The sequence below is a fragment of the Hoplias malabaricus genome, chromosome 6 (genome assembly GCF_029633855.1).
Source record: "Hoplias malabaricus isolate fHopMal1 chromosome 6, fHopMal1.hap1, whole genome shotgun sequence".
In the NCBI taxonomy this organism is placed as follows: Eukaryota; Metazoa; Chordata; class Actinopteri; order Characiformes; family Erythrinidae; genus Hoplias; species Hoplias malabaricus.
This window is the reverse complement of record NC_089805.1, coordinates 5944035-5962810: the sequence shown is the minus strand read 5'-3', so window position 1 is coordinate 5962810 and position 18776 is coordinate 5944035. Positions and strand designations below refer to the sequence as shown.

The 18776-nt window shown below is 41.8% G+C and overlaps 1 protein-coding gene across 1 annotated transcript in view; it reads right to left on the bottom strand.

Moving 5' to 3' along the window:
• myh9b (myosin, heavy chain 9b, non-muscle) overlaps positions 1–18776 on the bottom strand; it is a 46189-nt gene that overhangs the window by 2313 nt on the left and 25100 nt on the right. Inside the window, exons 7-39 of the mRNA XM_066675045.1 lie at positions 18022–18114; positions 17871–17934; positions 17471–17569; positions 16841–16984; positions 16369–16464; positions 15763–16034; positions 15099–15272; positions 14635–14808; positions 14233–14347; positions 11357–11544; positions 10958–11079; positions 10655–10724; positions 10241–10401; positions 9398–9506; positions 8917–9048; positions 8462–8668; positions 8038–8175; positions 7636–7759; positions 7290–7461; positions 6209–6421; positions 5850–5994; positions 5410–5616; positions 4989–5093; positions 4570–4722; positions 4129–4377; positions 3015–3227; positions 2407–2619; positions 1586–1747; positions 1353–1481; positions 1148–1236; positions 908–1031; positions 565–773; positions 235–343 (exon numbers count right to left, since the gene is read on the bottom strand). Of these exons, the coding sequence (XP_066531142.1) occupies positions 235–343; positions 565–773; positions 908–1031; positions 1148–1236; positions 1353–1481; positions 1586–1747; positions 2407–2619; positions 3015–3227; positions 4129–4377; positions 4570–4722; positions 4989–5093; positions 5410–5616; positions 5850–5994; positions 6209–6421; positions 7290–7461; positions 7636–7759; positions 8038–8175; positions 8462–8668; positions 8917–9048; positions 9398–9506; positions 10241–10401; positions 10655–10724; positions 10958–11079; positions 11357–11544; positions 14233–14347; positions 14635–14808; positions 15099–15272; positions 15763–16034; positions 16369–16464; positions 16841–16984; positions 17471–17569; positions 17871–17934; positions 18022–18114 (4974 nt within the window). The remainder of the gene's footprint in view (positions 1–234; positions 344–564; positions 774–907; positions 1032–1147; positions 1237–1352; positions 1482–1585; positions 1748–2406; positions 2620–3014; positions 3228–4128; positions 4378–4569; positions 4723–4988; positions 5094–5409; positions 5617–5849; positions 5995–6208; positions 6422–7289; positions 7462–7635; positions 7760–8037; positions 8176–8461; positions 8669–8916; positions 9049–9397; positions 9507–10240; positions 10402–10654; positions 10725–10957; positions 11080–11356; positions 11545–14232; positions 14348–14634; positions 14809–15098; positions 15273–15762; positions 16035–16368; positions 16465–16840; positions 16985–17470; positions 17570–17870; positions 17935–18021; positions 18115–18776) is intronic.

Sequence of the window (18776 nt, the reverse complement as noted above, 5' to 3'; positions counted from 1 at the left end):
CTCTGAACCTCCAGTTTCCAAACTTCAGATCATCCTGAGATAGAATACTATAACCCAGTTGTACTCATACATGGTCCTGTGTATGTGTAAATAAACTCCAGTCTCCTGACTCGTCAATGCCGAATTTCTAACAGCATGAAACTGATTTATAATTCATGTCATAAGCTTCACCTGTAATCTATTACCAAATACACTGCTCATATTAGTGACATACAGTGATGTCTGTGATCTAACCTGGTCTTTGTACTGTTCAGAGTTGCGTCTCTCATCGTCCACCTGCAGAATGACCTCCTTCAACTTCTTCTCCGAACGACGCACCATTTTACAAGCTGCCTGCCTCTCTCTAAAAAACAAAACAATTGTTACACAGTCATCGTAGCTGAGTTGTATTGCATTTCAGAGTACTAAACATCCAGTAGTGTCCCTATTTTCAAAGATAATACTTAATCAAAGTCGATGACATTACTACAACCACTGGAGCAAATAGCCTGTTATCTATCCGCCACTATATCATGGTCATAATTTCTTTTTTTGAGTTCTTTACAGTGTTTTAGGTGATCCCACCTTGTCTCAACATCCAGCTGTTCTTCCAGCTGTCCAATTTTGGCCTCCAGAGCAGCAATGGTGGCCTTGTATTTGCTCTTCACAGTTCCCTCCATCTCTGTCAGTTTTAGTTTCAGCTCCTTGTTCTGGCGCTCGAACTGTGACCGTACCCCCTCCAAACGCTGAGACGTGCTGCGTTCTGCAGTCAGCTCCACATTGATCTGATCCACCTGAGAGAGAGAGAGCGAGAGAGAGAGAGATTTAACAATGTTAACAAACCAAACATTCAGTTGCATTAACAATTAAAGTCAGTATAGAAGTTTGGTCTTAACAGACAAAGCACACCATATATACATTAACTCACCTGCAGCAGGGATCTTTTCAGCCGGTCGTTGGTCAACTCAGTGTTGCCCTGCTCCTCCTCCAGCTCCTCTTCCAGTTGAGCAATTCTCGCTTCCAGCCGGCGCTTCTCCTCAACAGCCAGAGCACTATGAGGAAAGAAAAAAAGGAAGTATAGAGTAATGTGTTAGAAACACTCTGAACAAAAGAAAAATGTTTTTAAAATGTTCCTTTGGGAATAAAGTGTTTTAATGTTCTTTCTTACGTCTTGCTGGCCTGGTTATTGATCTCATCCTGCAGCTCGTCTCTCTCCTGCTGAGCCTGTCTCTTCATACGCTCCGCTGCAGCCAATTCCTGCACAATCACAAAATGGTCAAAAAAAGATTGTCCTTAGTAATTTGTGTAGCAATATGTGTAGTTAAAGTGTGTGTGTGTTTATTTGAGGAACAGAAAGAAATATTAAAAAGTACCTCCTGCATTTGGATCATATCTGCCTCCATGCTCTTGACCTTCTTTTCGTTCTCTTTGCTCTGTGCCAGAATCTCTTCCCTGGACAGGCGCGTCTCGTCCAGCTCCCGCAGCAGGTCCTTCATCTGAGCCTGAAAACACACGCAGACACAAGCCGTTTACACAGACCATTCTTCTGCTCCGTGTAAGAGAAAATGACAACGCGAGTAAATAATTCAGCTGTAATGCTGCACACCTGTAATTTCTTGAGCTGTTTGAGAGCCTCGTCACGGTTCTTGTTGGCCTGGTCAATGGCTGCCTCCAGCTCCTTTAGGTCAAGCTCCATCTTCTTACGGGCTGCCACAGCAACGGATCGCTGCTTCTTCTCGTCCTCCAGCTCCATCTCCATCTCCCGTACCTGACAGCAGAGACTATGTTACCAACTAAGCATTGCACAAAAATCCAGTGGCAAATGGCCTTTTTTCACAAGTGCACCATGTTGGTAACAGTAATAAAACATGAAGAGGACCAGTGTGTTAATCTCCTTTATAAATATTTATTTTCTTCCTTATAACGTTTTAGGAATGCATTGAAGAGTTTTACAACTGTGTTTATCTGCTTCATTTAAATGTTCATTCATTCATTCTTTATGGTGGATCCAGAGCCTACCTGGAATCATTGGGCGAAGGGCTGGAACACACCCTTGAGGGGGCGCCAGTTTTTCACAGGGCAAAACACACATACGGACACTTTTGAGTCGCCAATCCACCTACCAACGTGTGTTTTTGGACTGTGAGAGGAAACCAGAGCACCCTGAGGAAACCCACGCAGACACAGGGAGAACACACCACACTCCTCACAGACAGTCACCCGGAGGAAACCCACGCAGACACAGGGAGAACACACCACACTCCTCACAGACAGTCACCCGGAGCGGGAATCGAACCCACAACCTCCAGGCCCCTGGAGCTGTGTGACTGCGACACCAACCTGCTGCGCCACCGTGCCGCCCTCATTTAAATGTAGTTTTTAATTACTTTATTGAAATGAAGTTCTCCTACTTTGTGAGGGGATTACCTGTTTGACAAGCTGCCTCTTCTTCTCTTCTCCCATCTCGTCTCTGCCAGCCAGGTCCCGTTCGTACTGTGCCTTCATGGCCTGCATGTTGACCTCCAGTCTCAGCTTGGCATCCTCTGTGGCCTGCAGTTCATCCTCCAGCTCCTCCAGCTGTGTGCGCATCTCCTCCAGCTGCTGCTCCATCCCACGCTTTGCCTTCTCCAGCTCATGCACCTGAGGAAGCGAAACAAAAGAATGATTGCTAAAAATTAGCAGAAGGAAGACAAAAGCAAAAGAAGATCCCCCCGTTCTAGTGCATTGATATTTACAGTATTTCTTCAAATCTGGACAGTGAACTGAACATTAAGGAACATGTTCAACATTGCTGTGATGCTAAAAAGTAGAATTACCAGCCAGAATATATTGTTGTGTGTAATTTTGTAACTTGTTAGTTATACCTTCTAGTTTCAGTACAAATCCAAAGGAGTAATCTTGAACTTAACCTTGAATAATCACACACTTTTTTAATTGATCTACATCATTTGCAGATAATTTGATCAATGAAGATAAGTCTTCAATCAAATAAGACCAAATAATAAAGTTGTTATAACGCCATCGAAAATTCTTACACTCTTTCCAACGTCATCCTTGGACGAGACCAGGTCCTCCATCTCTGCCCGGAGCAGTTTGTTGGCTCTGTCCAGTTCATCCTTCATGTCAGATAGGGTCTCGAGTTCTCGGGTCAGCGCCAGAGCTCGTGTCTCTTTCTCCCTAGCCTCAGCCTCAGCCTTGTCGCGCTCCTCTGCATAACGAGCCGAGATGGACTTTTCCTCTGCCAACATCTACACACACAAAACATCAATGTACTTTTGTATTTTGCAAATGTATTTATTTGGAAATGTATGTTTGGGGGGAAAAATAAATCCACAATTATATCAGCATGAGACTATATACATATATAGATTAGCACACAACTGGATATATACAGGGGTTGGACAATGAAACTGAAACACCTGTCATTGTAGTGTGGGAGGTTTCATGGCTAAATTGGAGCAGCCTGGTGGACAATCTTCATTAACTACACATTGCACCAGTAACACCATGTGCATCCAATGGTTCAAACATTGTGTCCTGAAGGCGGTGCCGTGTATCAGAACGACAACGCACCAATACACACAGCAAGACTGGTGAAAGATTGGTTTGATGAACATGAAAGTGAAGGTGAACATCTCCCATGGCCTGCACAGTCACCAGATCTAAATATTATTGAGCCACTTTGGGGTGTTTTGGAGGAGCGAGTCAGGAAACGTTTTCCTCCACCAGCATCACGTAGTGACCTGGCCACTATCCTGCAAGAAGAATGGCTTAAAATCCCTCTGACCACGGTGCAGGACTTGTATATGTCATTCCCGAGATGAATTGACGCTGTATTGGGCGCAAAAGGAGGCCCTACACCACACTAATAAATTATTGTGGTCTAAAACCAGGTGTTTCAGTTTCATTGTCCAACCCCTTTACATATATACACTGGCACCATTTCTCAGCCAGACTCAACTTAAGCGCTACATTGAGGACTCTCTAGTAACAATATCACTCAGCACATTACTCTATTGTTTGGGACCAAAGGAGACAGCTTACTTGGTGATCCACAAACACAAAGTTGAATTAAATATAATACAATGATCACGCATAAATGCTACAGACCAATGAAAAAATAAATGCTAGTATCAGAGTCCCTCAAACCTGGTCAAACTTTTTCTGTTTCTTCTCCAGGTTGGACACAATCTGACGGAGATGGTCCTGATCCACCAGCAGGTCATCCAGCTCCTGCTGCAGGCGTGTCTTGGTCTTGTCCAGCTTGTCAAAGGCCAGATTCCTCTCGTCCAGCCGCTGAGTAACAGCCTCCAGGTCACGCTGCAGACGCTTCTTCCCTTCTTCAGCACTCTCAAGAGCACCTGCCTCTACCTCCATTTTCTTACGAAGGTCTGCCACCTTCAGACAGAAAGGGTTAAATCCCAAGGCAAGAATTATTTTAGCATCAGCAAAGAATCTCTGACTTCTGGTATTCTCCATGAATGGTTCACAATGGCAAATTATGGAAATACCTTAATGGCCTTAAATATTTAATGCCATTTAAAAGTTAATAACTTGTTACGCCCATAATAAAATGACACTGTGTAATACCTGAGTCAGTGCGGACTGCAGCTGTTTCTCCACATTCCTCTTAGCCTCCTCTTCTTCCTCCAGCTGTTCCTTCAAGCTGTTAGACTCATCCTCCAGCTGCCTCAGCCTTGTGCCCTGAGACAACTTCTGACGAGTCTCCTCCTGGAGTAGCTCCTACACAGACACAGCAACAGAAAAACTTCTATTTACAAGGGGAAATTAAACGATTAAAAAAGATTTCACTAAGATATGTGTGACGTTTATCTAAACTGAAAGTTTGGGGGGGGGGGGGGGGTGATATGGCAACACAAGAGAGTGGTTAATTCTGATTGGTCTAACTCAGATACTGGCAGGTCAACTATGTGCTATTCTTGTTTAATGAAATTTGAAAGCTGCACTGTAAAGTTAATGAGTAGATTGAATGGCTGTAGAAAACATACCTGGACATCCTGCAGCTGAGACTCCACAGCTGAGCAGTCTTTGGTCGCTTTGATGGACTTGCTCTCTACGTCACTTAATATAGTGTTTACGTTATCCAACTCTGCCTACAGCAAAAATAAAATAAAATGTTAAATGGAAATATGAACCTGAAATCAAATCCCATAGTTTATTTAAAAATATAGCAACACAAAAGGAACTAGCTAGGAACTCTGATCTAGGGGCTGTGTTCCAATTCTATGAAAACACTACTGGCACATACAAATCTACATAGATTAGCATTCTATGATTTTCACACAACAAGTATGTAGACTGCATCCTCACAAGATGCTTCATTTCTCGCTCTTCTAACTGAAGTCTTTATAATGAATTTAATCCACGCAAACAAGACAACAGGGTGTGAGTGTACAGTGAGTTACGTACCTGCATCTTGGACAATTTTTCAGCCTGTTCAGCTCTCTGCTTCTCACTCTCTGCATATTTGACCTGCAGCTCTTGCACATGAGCCTCAGCTTTCTTCCTACGGTGCTCAGAATCACCTTTTCCCTGCATCAGAGTCTGCAGCTCAATCTGCAGCTCATTCCTCTCTGACTCCAGTGCCTGCTTCACCTTATCCACTGAAGCCTTGTTCTGCCGGGACAGGGAGAAAACATCTTTGGTAAAAGTTTTAGGCAAAAATGTGTGTATTTGATTCAGTATTTTTAAGGTTGAATAATTTCAGAAATACTTCAGCTATTAAAAAAAAAAGAAAATTAAGAAAGACAATATTACGTTTTAAAAAAACGTAAAGGTTAATCAATTTCAGAAATCAAGAGTAGGCATGTGTGTGTGTTTGTGTGTGTGTGTGTGTGTGTGTCTCCTACCCTCTTGGCCTGCTCCAGTTGTTCGTTGAGCTCGTCAAAGGCCTGGCCATGTTTCTGCCTCATTTCCGCCACTACCTGCTCATGCACTTTAGCTTCCTCCTCCAAAGTCTTCTTCAGTTGAGCTACCTCTGTCTCACGCTTCGACCTGATACACAAACACACAATCAACTCTGCTTTAGCTTAAAATCCACACAAAATTCCACTGAGTATTCGTAACTGAGCTGTTAGACTAATGTCCAATAAAAAATCTAATTCATCAGCCTCAAGCATTCATGAAATGTCCTGGTCATTTGATTTTTGGCCGAACTATTGCAAAGTTAGGGGTTACTCAAACCAAGCGGTCATTCCTGTCCAAGTACCTGAGTTCCTGCTGAGCGGCAGTGGAGTCCAGAGTGTCCTCCAGTTCAGTCTTCAAAGCCTCAAGCTCCTCTCCCAGGTCACGCCGGTGTTTCTCTGCTTTAGCACGAGCTGCTTTCTCCAGCTCAAGATCCTCTTGCAGTTCACTCAGCTGAGCTTCCAACTCACGGATCTTCTTCTGGGCCAGATTCTTCTGTGCTGCTTCCTCCTCAATCCTGCACAAAGAGACATAAAAATAAGTTTATATATATATATATAACATTAATAATGATTGTGATGAGGCAAATCACACCCATCACTAGAGTGACTGTGTATGTGAGGGTGATCGTAGCCTGTACATTTTGTCTCTTTGCTAATTGAGTAAGGTGAGGTTGATTGATTGGACAGAGCCCACCTATGGGAGTGCCGTACGGCCCATGGCTAGCTTGTAGGGAGGGGGAGTCTTCATCACAACCTGATAAAGAGATACGGAGGATGTATGTGCACTAATCAGTTATGGTTCTTTTAGGCCTTATATTATTTTGTAGTATCTCATGCTAATTTTTGTTGTTTCTTTTTTGAAATAACTGTGTAGCCTATTCTTGTGTGGTTGGACACACCCCTGGGATTCCATGGTTCAGTCCGGGGGCGGGGCCAATCACATAAGATGAAGGGAAACGGGTAGAAAGGGGTACAAGCTGGAGAACGCTCACGAGAGTCTGAAAGGGAGCTAGCTTTGAGAAAAGGGTCCCATGGTTTTGAGACCTGGAGCCATATTTACCTGTGCCGTGTAAGTGTCAGGTCTACCGTTGTGACTTCTGTTTATTTTATTTTAGTTTTTGTTTGTTTGTTCTGTCTTATTCTAATAAAAAATACCCACCGTGCACCAGATACCCAGGAATCATTGTTTTTCCATCTACACGCATCCTCATTTTTCACCTGACCACAAACTACCCGGTGACTTCGTGTCCCCTTCTTAGGGATTCGGCGAAGCATCGTCACAATGATAATAACAATAATGATACTGTAGTACCTTAGTAATAAATTACTTCAATCCTAAGTAAGTAAAAATTATGAAAATAGTTACAGTAGCAATGATCTGACCTGGCAAGTGCCTCCTGGAGTTCCTCTTCTTTCTTGGCCAGCTGGGCACGAAGCTCAGCAATCTGAGCCTGCAGCTCAGCAATCTGATCATGAAGCTCTGTGGAGTCTCCCTCCAACTTCCTGCGGTTCTTCTCCAGCTCCTGACGCAACTTCTCCTCCCTTCGCAGACGGTCTAAAATATACACACACAGTTCAATATATTCATTTTGACATATGAACAACCTAGAAACAAATTTAATTTCTGTCTAAGCATATCATAGAATGAATTTACATACATGCAGGACAAACACTGAATCCAGGTCAGCTCTAAAACGGGTGAAAAAACTAAGAATGCCTTATATCCTACCCTCGAGGTCTGTGATCATGGCCTCATGTTTGTTCTTCAGCTTTTGCAGACTCTTGGATTTCTCCTCCTCCTCAGCCAGGTTGGTGGTGAACTCAGCAATTCTTTCCTCCATAAGTTTCTTCTCCTGTTAAATACAATGTTTTACACAAGCAAGAGATATCACAAATATTGCACAAGTACCAGGACAATGAAAATATACTGAAGAGTCCCCTTGCACAACAACAGTTTTAACATGTGCTGGACATATGTAATCACCACTGGAAATTAGACTGAAAGTAATATTTAGGCAAATTACAGTATCCAGATGTTCCCTACCTATTAGTAAATTCAAATACTACCACATCCAGCATCATGCATTAGCTAGAGCGGTATAAAGCTGTACTGGACCACTGTGAGACTGACCTTAGACAGTTTGTTGTTATGATCATCCAGTACCATGACGTCCTCCTCCACCTTCTTGAGTTTGGCCTCCAGAGTGACGCGCTCCAACTGCAGCTTCTGACGAGCGGCTTCCTCCTCATCCAGCTGCTGCTCCAGATCCTAATGGGCCAAAGCCAAATGGTCAATGCCTTGTTCCATCAGTCCAAGACAGGCTGCTTTAATGCTTTTCACAATTAATCCACTGATACAGAATTACCAGTATCCAGAAAAGAGAAAACTGTATCTGTTTAAGCTATAAGCTAACTTATATTATTCCAAGTATTACTATTAAACTCTCTCTACTAAATTGTAAATACATAATCTACAAATCCTGCAGTCTGTACTTAACACCAGGCTGTAAACCTTTGCTCTGAGTGTGTAGTAAACAGAACACAGAAGTCTATACCGTGATGTTCTGCTGCATCTTCTTCTTTTCCCCTTGAAGCTGGTTTGCTCTCTCCTCCTCCTCTTCCACCCGAGCCTCCAGGTCATGAAGGATCTCCTCCAGCTCCTGCTTCTTTGCCAGCAGACGGTTCCTCATCTCATCTGCCTCAGCGCACAGGTCCATCTCAGCTTGCAGCTGCTCCTGGAGAGCCATCTTCTCCACATTCAGCTGTGTACACACACATACGTGTTTATTTATGAAGGTATTTTAGTGACAGACAGATGAATCAAGGATTAAAACACAAGCAAGCCCTATTCTTATGTCTACTCTGGTCCTCTGTCTGACATATTTTGTTATCCTGATATGCAATAGGTCTTTGTAACACATTTAAATAACACTACAGTGAAACAACATTGGCTGCTACGATTTAGAGTACACGTGTGTTTGTCTGTGGAACCTGTGAATGTTTTGTTTACCTGCTTGTGTTTGGAGTCCATCTCCTGTAGCAGTTTCTCGGCCTGTTGCTGTTTCTCTTTGACCCTGTTGAGCTCTTCGTCTTTGGCCTGCATCTCCTCCTCCTGGCGACTGACCTGCAGCAGAGGCTTCACCTGCAGCACAGGAAAAGAGAAATGTGTGAATACAAATAGACATCAGAGTCCAAGAACAGATTTATAAAACTTTATGAGAAACAAATCTGCAGAGAGAGAGAGAAACTGACATAGTATGTGAGACAGAGGGATGAGCAAGCGAGCTAGTTTATATATATATATATATATATATAAATAAATAAAGGTGTAGGGGGGAAAGAGTATAAGAGCATGAGTGAGTGAAAAAGTGAGGGTGCAAAACAGTAGATACAAAGAGAAAGGAGCAATGAAAACGAGATGGATAGATAGAAAGATAGTGAGACAGAGAGGGAGCGATAGAGAGAGGACACGCGAGTATTAGATGCTTCACCTTTGTGAAGAGTCTCCACCACTGCCAGTTTCTGAGTTTGAGATAAGCAGCACAGTTCCTCTGGATCACCTTCATTGCTGTCAGCTGCTGCTGCCTCTTAGCAAAGGCCCTGACAAACACATATACACACAAGAGTTATTAAATAAAAGTCAACATTTTATTCTAAATTTAAATAAAGCTATATATTAAGTATCTATCGAATCTATATTAAAAAACGCTGAAATTAGTTATCTACTTTAATATGTGTCTTACAAAACCCACCTATTAAACAGTTTTAGAGAGTATGTAAAATACTTATAAAAACAAAGCCTAAATTCTTTTTAATTACAAAAATATCTCGTTATTTTCCTTTAACTTTATTAAGTTTTTGGCTTCTGTACTATTCATTCATTATCTGTAACCCTTATCCAGTTCAGGGTCGCAGTGGGTCCAGAGCCTACCTGGAATCATTGGGCGCAAGGCGGGATACACCCTGGAGGGGGCGCCAGTCCTTCACAGGGCAACACAGACACACACACACTCACACCTAGTCGCCAATCCACCTACCAACGTGTGTTTTTGGACTGTGGAAGAAACCCACGCAGACACAGGGAGAACACGCCAAACTCTTCACAGACCGTCACCTGGAGCGGGAATCAAACCCACAACCTCCAGGCCCCTGGAGCTGCGCGACTGCGACACTACCTGCTGCGCCACCGTGCCGCCCGGCTTCTGTACTAATTTAACTTAAATAGATGTATAAGCGGACTTTACAAATCTCAGTTTTCTTTAAACTCCATTTAACCCGCTATACTAACTTTGTTGGAAGTAACAAAAAGTGAGTGATGTAGTGGCAGTGCTTACTTGCGTGCGACATAGCCACGGCACCAGGCCTGGAAACTGATGATAACGTCTGTGATTTTCATGTCTCTCTCTTCTTCCAGGTGAGCAAGCACTCCGGCCCGGAAAAACACCTTACTCTGTCCAATCCGGTACAGGTTAGGATCCAGCTCAAGAGCTTTGATCTGATGGGAGGGGAGATAGAAATTAGTATTTATATAACACTAATATTTTTAATTCTAGGTTTCTAACTCTTCGTTACAACTCGGGCATATTTATTGTTGTAAATAACAGTGCCATCTCCTCAAAGGACAGAGAATCGGATTCTGAGTTCAGGAATGGGTTGGGAAAAGAGAGGGGGGGGGGTGACCTACTCTCTCTGCTTTCATGACTAATGCAAGACTGGAACATAAAGATATCTGAGGATTAGACTCTTACCATCAACACACAGGCCTGTTTGCCATCCATGAAGCCCTTGGGGATAGAATTTGGAGTGAGGATCTCATACCTGAGGGGAAAGAATGTAAAAGTATTTTAGTAATATAAACTGAATTAAAATGTCTGTAGAACATTAATTCATAAGATTAACACAATTTAAATATTGCCATTGTGTCTTTGTAGTATGAAGTATGAAGAATTTTAGGTGCAGGGAAAACAAACTACACAAACTGTGATTTTTACTTAATATATAAGTAATTAATTCATAATAATAATAATAAAAAAACTGGTTAACGTAGGTACCTCTGTCTGAACTCCTGGAAGACAATGCGGTTGGGGAAGCCCTGTCTGCAAATACGGATTCCCTCCAGAACTCCATTACACCTAAGCTGATCCAGAACCAGGTGAGGGTCCAACTTACCCGCCTAGGAGGGAGAGACAAATACACATTCATGTACAGTAAGTAATACTGTATATTTAAAATGACCAGTTTATGTTTCACAGAGTGCATCACTCACATGGGGCCTGCAACTTTTAAAATAGGTTTAGCACAGAATTGTTATTACATCCAGATCACTATGTGTCAGTGTAATGTCTGCTGCATGACTTAGAAAAAGAATCATTGAGACAAACTGTGAGATTGACCCTATAAAACACAAAAGATAAGCTAGTGTCAGGTGGTGGTAGTGAGGGTCATGGTACCTTTTTCTCATGGTTGGGGATGATACAGCGCACAAAGTTGGGGTTGGTGTTCCTCAGCGTGGCCATCAGTTTAGACAGCTGCTCCTTGTAAAGCTGACCGACTGTCCGGAACATTCCCTTACGGGTCTTAAACGCACCTGGCAATTCTGACATACCAGCCACCTTATCCAGTCCAACGATACGGTCCACTGAGAGAGACAGAGAGAGCGAGAGAAATAAGAGCACTTGTCATTCACACAGATTTTACACAGGTTTAATTCACAAGCTGCAGACTTGTACCCACAGTCCTTAAAAAAAAAAAAATAAATAAAAAAATAAAAGCCACAACAACAAACAAAAGAACAGACTCATCAATACTGGTGACAAACCACACAACCACACAGTGAATGGATGTGAAGGAAAGGCTTCAAGAAAAACAAAAGGCGAGTCACACAATGCCAGTGAAGAGTGTAAGGAAGGAGACATACACAGGAAATTGGAACCAGTTCAATGCAGTGAGGGTGGTGTGTGTGTGCGTGCACGCGAATAAAAATCTCACACTCTGCAAGACATGTCTTCCTACAAATTGTGTGTAGATGGTACAGGATTCAAGACTAACCATGCTGAAGGACTACACATTTGTTTATATATGTGTATTTATATGTTTTGTGTGTGGTGTGAATTAGGCCAGAATTAATATAAGCAGCTTTAGAGACAGCTTCGTCTGCCCTTTGTTTATGCAATCTTTCAGGGCTTCAAGGGTTAATTCCATAAATCTATAATATGAATATAGTGATGCAAAGGTCCTTAGAGATGCATTAGGGACTGTTCCATATCATAGCTGGAATAAGCAGTAGCACAAGCCACAGCATATTTTCATACTGCTGCTGCTACATAATAAATCACTGGAGCTCAAGACAATTGGAGGAAAACACATACTGCTCAGTTCTGTAATGTCAGGTAATAGATGCCCAAACTGGCTAGCACTGATTTGAGTGACAGGAAAGGTGAGGGACAACGTGCATTATTTTTTTGCACGTGTATATTTGTATACAGTGACGTTCCTATGGTGTATTGTGTATCTAATGTACATTTGCAGTGATTAAAGAACCAAACCCATGCAATTTATACCCATCTCTGCAGTACGAAAGACCAACAGCAGGGGACACCAACCACACTATTACACAGAGAGGGAGAGAGGAAGACAGATGAAATCCAGCAGAGAATCACACATTCTCACACACACACACACACACACACACACACACACACACACACACACACACACACACACACACACACACACACACACACACACACACACACACACACACACACACACACACACACACACACACACACACACACACACACAGGGTAAAGACATACAGGGAAGAGAGTGAAATGCAGTATGGACCAAAAAGGGAGAGAAAACAGAAAGATGTCACCTGGCTCAAAATGAAGGAAAGGAAAACGCTGATAAAAATATGCTCTCTGACAACTCTGCACCTCTGAGAGCCAGCGGAAAAGAAAAAAAGAAAGAAAGGAAATAGAGAACATAGAAAAGCAAGAGAAGGTGTGAAAGAGGGTTAAAGTGCAAGTAGAAGATAGAAGAGCGAGACAGAAACAGAGAAAAGTGTGAGAAAGCATGAGAGCAAAAGCAAAAGAGAGAGCGAAGGAGAAAATGAGAGACAAGCAGAGAGACAAAACAGGAGTAAAGGGTAGGTACAGAGAGAAGTTCAGGGACGGAACAAGAAGAAGGGATGGACAGAGGAAGGGCAGAACAGAGGTCCAGCAAATGAAAAGAGAAACATGAAAACTCAGTATGGAAAACAAACCACGCACTGCTTCAGCAACAAGGACCGCTGGCTAAGAGCCAACATTCCACAATCCCCAGAGCAGTAAACAAAACAAATAAGAAAAAGAGCCTCTCTGAGATTCTCTAAATATTCCCTTAAAATAACCTCTTCGTCCTGAGCACTCACCCCTCGCTCCTCCCAAAGGAATTCTTTGGCAAAAATAAAATTTGCACAATTATCCACATTCCCCAGATGTAGTGTATCAGCCGAGACATGTTTGGTGTCTGGTGTCCAAACTTAAATTCTTTAGTTTAGTGCTTGACATAACTGAAATGGCTAACAGTAGCATTTAGCTACACAGTGAAGCACCTAATGGAAGCGGCCTATCTGATTCACTCAGAGGCACGTTTAACACAATGCTCAAAAAAATGGATGCTATTCATGGCTTCGCATCAAAGACACTGTGTTCTTGTTTTATTTAACATTCATTTTTATTTATTTTCTTCATAAAGTGCTACCGTTAGCCAAAAAAAAAAAAAAGCTAACGAGGTCCACTAGAGGTCGCTGGTGTGACACCTTAATGAAGACCCGGGGCGGTTATTAATGTTGACATCTAGTGTTTATTAGCAATGATACCATAGTATTTCCGGTGTTAACCTAAGAAGCTAATTTTAAACACCATGTAAACTTAATTTTTGCCAGGTTACTCCTTTCAGGGCATAGAACAATCATATTCCATTGTCCTCATTTCCGAGGTCTAAAAACCACACTCAAATATAGTTCAAGCAAAACAAGTTATAAGGCCTCTATATTATTGGCAGGACACCATAAAATCAAGCGTATTTGAGATTACTTAATACAATCCATAATGACAGTCAGATGCAAGATTTAGGTACAATGCTAACTGGTTGAGTATAAGCTGAATATTAGCATTTTGGGTTCAGTGCTAAACTGAAAAATGGTTAGCAAACTATTACAATAAGTTATAACTTAGTACAGAAAAAAATGTCTCAGGGGATTGAAGACTTTCTCCTATCTCTTAAAAGCTTTTGATAAGAATTCTTTCTTGGTTCTTTGTTTAGATGTGGCTCTACTCACCGTCCTTCCACAGCTCGGACACAAACTTATCAGTGGACTGGTTCAGCAATGTGGCCACGTTGTCATTCAGAGGATCCATATTCTTCATCAGCCATTCATCAGCTTTGTAATCCACCTGGAGGGAGAGGTAGAGAGGGACAAGCAGTAATACAGTTAGAGCAGTTTCATTTTTATAAATGCTGTTAAAACGTCATTTTGTGTGTGTTGCAGCTGTCCTAGTTATTTATATTTTATTTTAAAATCTACAGGTCCAGTCATCATCCAGAAGACCTTTAAAATACATTCCCACCGACCCCCAGCCTGACTTCATTACTAGCCTCATATCAGTAATCTCTGATGTGTGTTATGGTTGACTAATTGTGTAAATACTGTTTTAAATCACTTAATAATGTTTGCGTTTACTTTGCCAGCGTAGTGGATGATGCAGAAGTCGGCCTCGTCCTTCAGTTTCTTGGGTTTGAAGAATTTGGGGTGTGTGCCCAGTTCTTGCAGGACCTTCTCCACAAAGCTTTTGTCTGTGGCTTTGGGGAACCAGCACTCCTCATCCAACAGAGCCAGGATACCAGGGGGACTTGCCTGGATATGAGGGACAGAGGAGCATTCCATCAGTACACATTCACATATGCAGCCTGATCAAAAAAAATAGTATTGCTTTATGAGGAAAAACTTAAACTTGTTTAAACAGTCATTAAAACAAAGTGGACATCCAGGGAAATACAAATATTTAAAGTATTGTGCAATTCAGACAAATATTTTAAAGATTCAACTACTTATTTAAATTACATTATTAAATTAGCTTGAGTGAGAAAACATTTACAACAGAAGACAATATATTCTCGACTGTGCCGTTCTTGGGGCACACTCACAGTTTTCTCAATGAGGTCAATGCAGGGCTGCAGGTCCAGGCCAAAGTCGATGAAGCTCCACTCGATGCCCTCACGCTGGTACTCCTCCTGCTCCAGGATGAACATTGTGTGGTTGAAGAGCTGCTGCAGCTTCTCGTTGGTGTAGTTGATGCACAGCTGCTCAAATGAGTTTAGCTGAAAGAACAGTTGATAACCATGGTTCAAAATATTTTTCTTGCCTGTGTTTACGTACATTAAAATTAAACATGTTTAAATATTTTATCTGGATCTGTGTAGCGTGTCAGAAAGGTTAAACTAACATTCATGCACAAACTTCCCCCCAAAAATGATAAAACAAATACACCAATAAGTAGACTAATACAAAAACATATAGTGGAGACTCAAAGAAAATATAATTATTAACTAGTCACAAAATTTGGATCATTGTTTGTTTATTAAGTACAAACTATAAACATCTATACAGAAGCCTCTCAGATAGTATTAAACTCATAATAAACAGTTATGATATTTTATACCATCTGTATGTATTTAAAAAGAATACTATTCATACGTCAAACTTTCAGGGTAACAATCTATAAGCACACAGCTTTACACCATGTTGCAACACAATGCACAAGATCCAGATATTTTTTTTCATGTTTTTGTCCCTGAAACCTGGCTGTACCTCGAAGATCTCAAAGCCAGCGATGTCCAGGATTCCAATGAAAGAAGCCCCTTGGCGTTTGGTCTTGTCCAGGGCTTTGTTGATGCGCATGACAAGCCAGCGGAACATTCTCTCATAGGTGGCTTTGGCCAAAGCTTCCACTGCAAACTCCGCCTGCTCCTGAGTTTGGGCTTTCTGGACGTAGTCACGTCCCACCTTGATGCGTGGAGTGAGGATGGCCCGGGTGAAGTCTGTCACATTCATGCCCATCAGGTGACTTACCTTCTGGGCCGCTGGAAGGAAAATCAGACCAATGAACTTGATTAGTTATTGGCAATGTTTGTTTTTTCCAAAAGCAACAAACTAAATTATATTGCCTCTGTAATCAATTTGACACACTGCAGGTTGCTACAGGAAACAGAGGGTGCTATATGGCTTCCACTGGATCGTAAGAACACCACAAGTGTGGTCTCAAGTGTGCACACTTTAGAGAGAGGACCACTAAGTGCTCATAGGAGTACCCATGCATACCTCTGTTGAAAGGAGAGAAAATGAGCGAGGGGGGCACACACACACACACACACACACACACAGTAATATATGACAGGACATGGTTGTGTGTATTACCTGTGTCATCAGGCATGGAGGCCTGGTCAGAGTGGCGTTCCTTTTTAAAGCTCATGTTTCCCAGCTGCAACACTGAGGACACGACACGCAGCAAACCTGCCAAGATAGACACACGGGTATAAAACTCTGAATTGCTTAAAAGAAATGACTATCACATTCCTATATTTTGGAAGATTAAAAGAGATGTTTTTAAACCCAATTTTCTTAAATTTTAGTTATTGCTGGTACCTCCCACTAAAGGGTCTTTTCTAATCACAATGCTACAAAGCTTTGAGGTGAAGACAAGCAAATGCTTCCAAGACTTTATTCAAACTGCTACTTTCTGGGATAGAGGTGGCATCACCATGATCTCATGATTATGGTGTCAATTGTTAGACAGTTGTCACTGATATGATGCAATTAATTAATCTCTTTCAAACACATACACAAAAAAGAAGCATGTAGATACATTCTCAAAAAACATAACCATTACCAATCTGCTCCTCCTCAGAGAAGCCCATGATGCGCATGGCCTCCATGGTGTCTGTGAACATGTCTTTGTCTTGCTGCCCAGGGATGGTGACATTTCCATTGGACAAGAAGCGGTATTTGTTGTAGCCTTCCAAACAGAGTTCAGCTGCAACACAGGAAGTACAGTAGTTAGCCAGAGGCAATATAATTTAAATATGCCTACAGTGTCTTGCCTTCAAAATAAATAACCATAACAATCTAACAAAACTCATCTTAAATGTATTCAAATGGCAAAAGAATTGTCATTTATTTAAAATGTGTGTGTGTGTGCAGTTAAACAGTTAAACCTATGCCTGCATTCAGGTGTGCTTCACCATACATTTTTACAGTGATCGAGAGTATACACCACTTCCTCTAATGGCTGCTGTCTGGTCAAACAGGGCTTGTAGTTTTTGATTAAGATGAGTGCTTTAATCTGAACAGTCTTCCAGAGCAGGTCTAAGGTCCAAACCAGACAAGCTGTGAACAATACTCCATTATATGCTCTAATTACCAGGGTAACAGAAAGGAATTCCCAATAAAAGCCCTTGTTAATTTCAAACCAAATTTAAACACACACAAATTTCATTTTTTAAGTCAACGAAAATCTTACTGCGTATTTTGTCTCCTGCTCCAGAAAGCATGTAGTAGAAGACATGGAAAGTTCTTTCCTCTCTGGCCTGGCGAATAGCACGGGATTTCTCCAGAAGGTCTGAGGGTCCAACGGTTAAGAAGCGGTTTGTTGAGGACAAGAGGTGAGCTCTAATCACAATGTACGCTACTCCATTTGACTCATTGTGGTCACAAGCAAAACCAGGGAAGAGACTTTTCCCTTGTTATAGACGGCTTAAGGTGGGCATCTATATCTTACAACTACTGCCTTAGGAATAAAATAGCTCTGTTAGAGACTGATCATGACTTTTATAAACCTTATAAACTTAAGGATTGACCAGTGTCTATTCATTTTAACAGATAATTTTAGCAGAAATAGCAATAAGGCAACACAAGGATACAAGTCTCAATGTTGGCTCCAACAATGTAACCGTTCACATCAAAGTTGATTCTGATGAACTTGCCCTGATTGAAAACATTTCAGTTACTTTATGTAAACACAAAGCAAACTCATAAAACAGCATGAGACAACTGCAATACAAGGACCCTTACAAATCGTGAGGAGTTGTCATTCTTGACAGTTTTGGCGTTACCAAATGCCTCGAGGATCGGGTTTGCCTGCAGCAGCTGCTTCTCCAGCTCCCCCTAATGGTCACAAAAACATACATTGCCATACAGTCATTAAAAAAGTCTATTAAACTAAGTAAGAGATTATTCAGAAATGCCAAACCCAGCAAAAGACAGAGGGGTACAGGAACTGTAATAGCTTACCATGACTTACCATCACATAGAGAAGGTTCACTTAGCATAGAAAATGCACAACGCAGCAAACGCTACACACAGCAGTTTGTCCCCTTTCACCCACAGACACACAATCCCAGGGAAAGCTTAAGAGGTCCTGACACCATAAAACAATATCACCAGTTAACCCGAACAAGAATCCCATCACCTTTTAGGAAAGCCAACCTTAGACAAGACCTCAAGTGCAGCAAGACTGTTCACTTTGTTAGACAAAATATCACATGCAATTGATTCCATTGGTAAGCGAATCTGTAAGTTCTACCTCGATTGTGATTAACAAAATTTCTACAGGAACCTGAAAACAGAAAACTGCTATTCCATAACTAACAGGGAAATACAGGGGGTCCTCGACTTACGACGTTGATTCGTTCCTACGTCGCGTCATAAACCGATTTTCGGTGTAAGTCAGAAACATACGTACATACTGTACGTAAATAACATAGTGTAAGCACTATCCTATCCTAACACCTATCCTCCTCGGTCCCGAGCCGCGTAACCGTGTATCC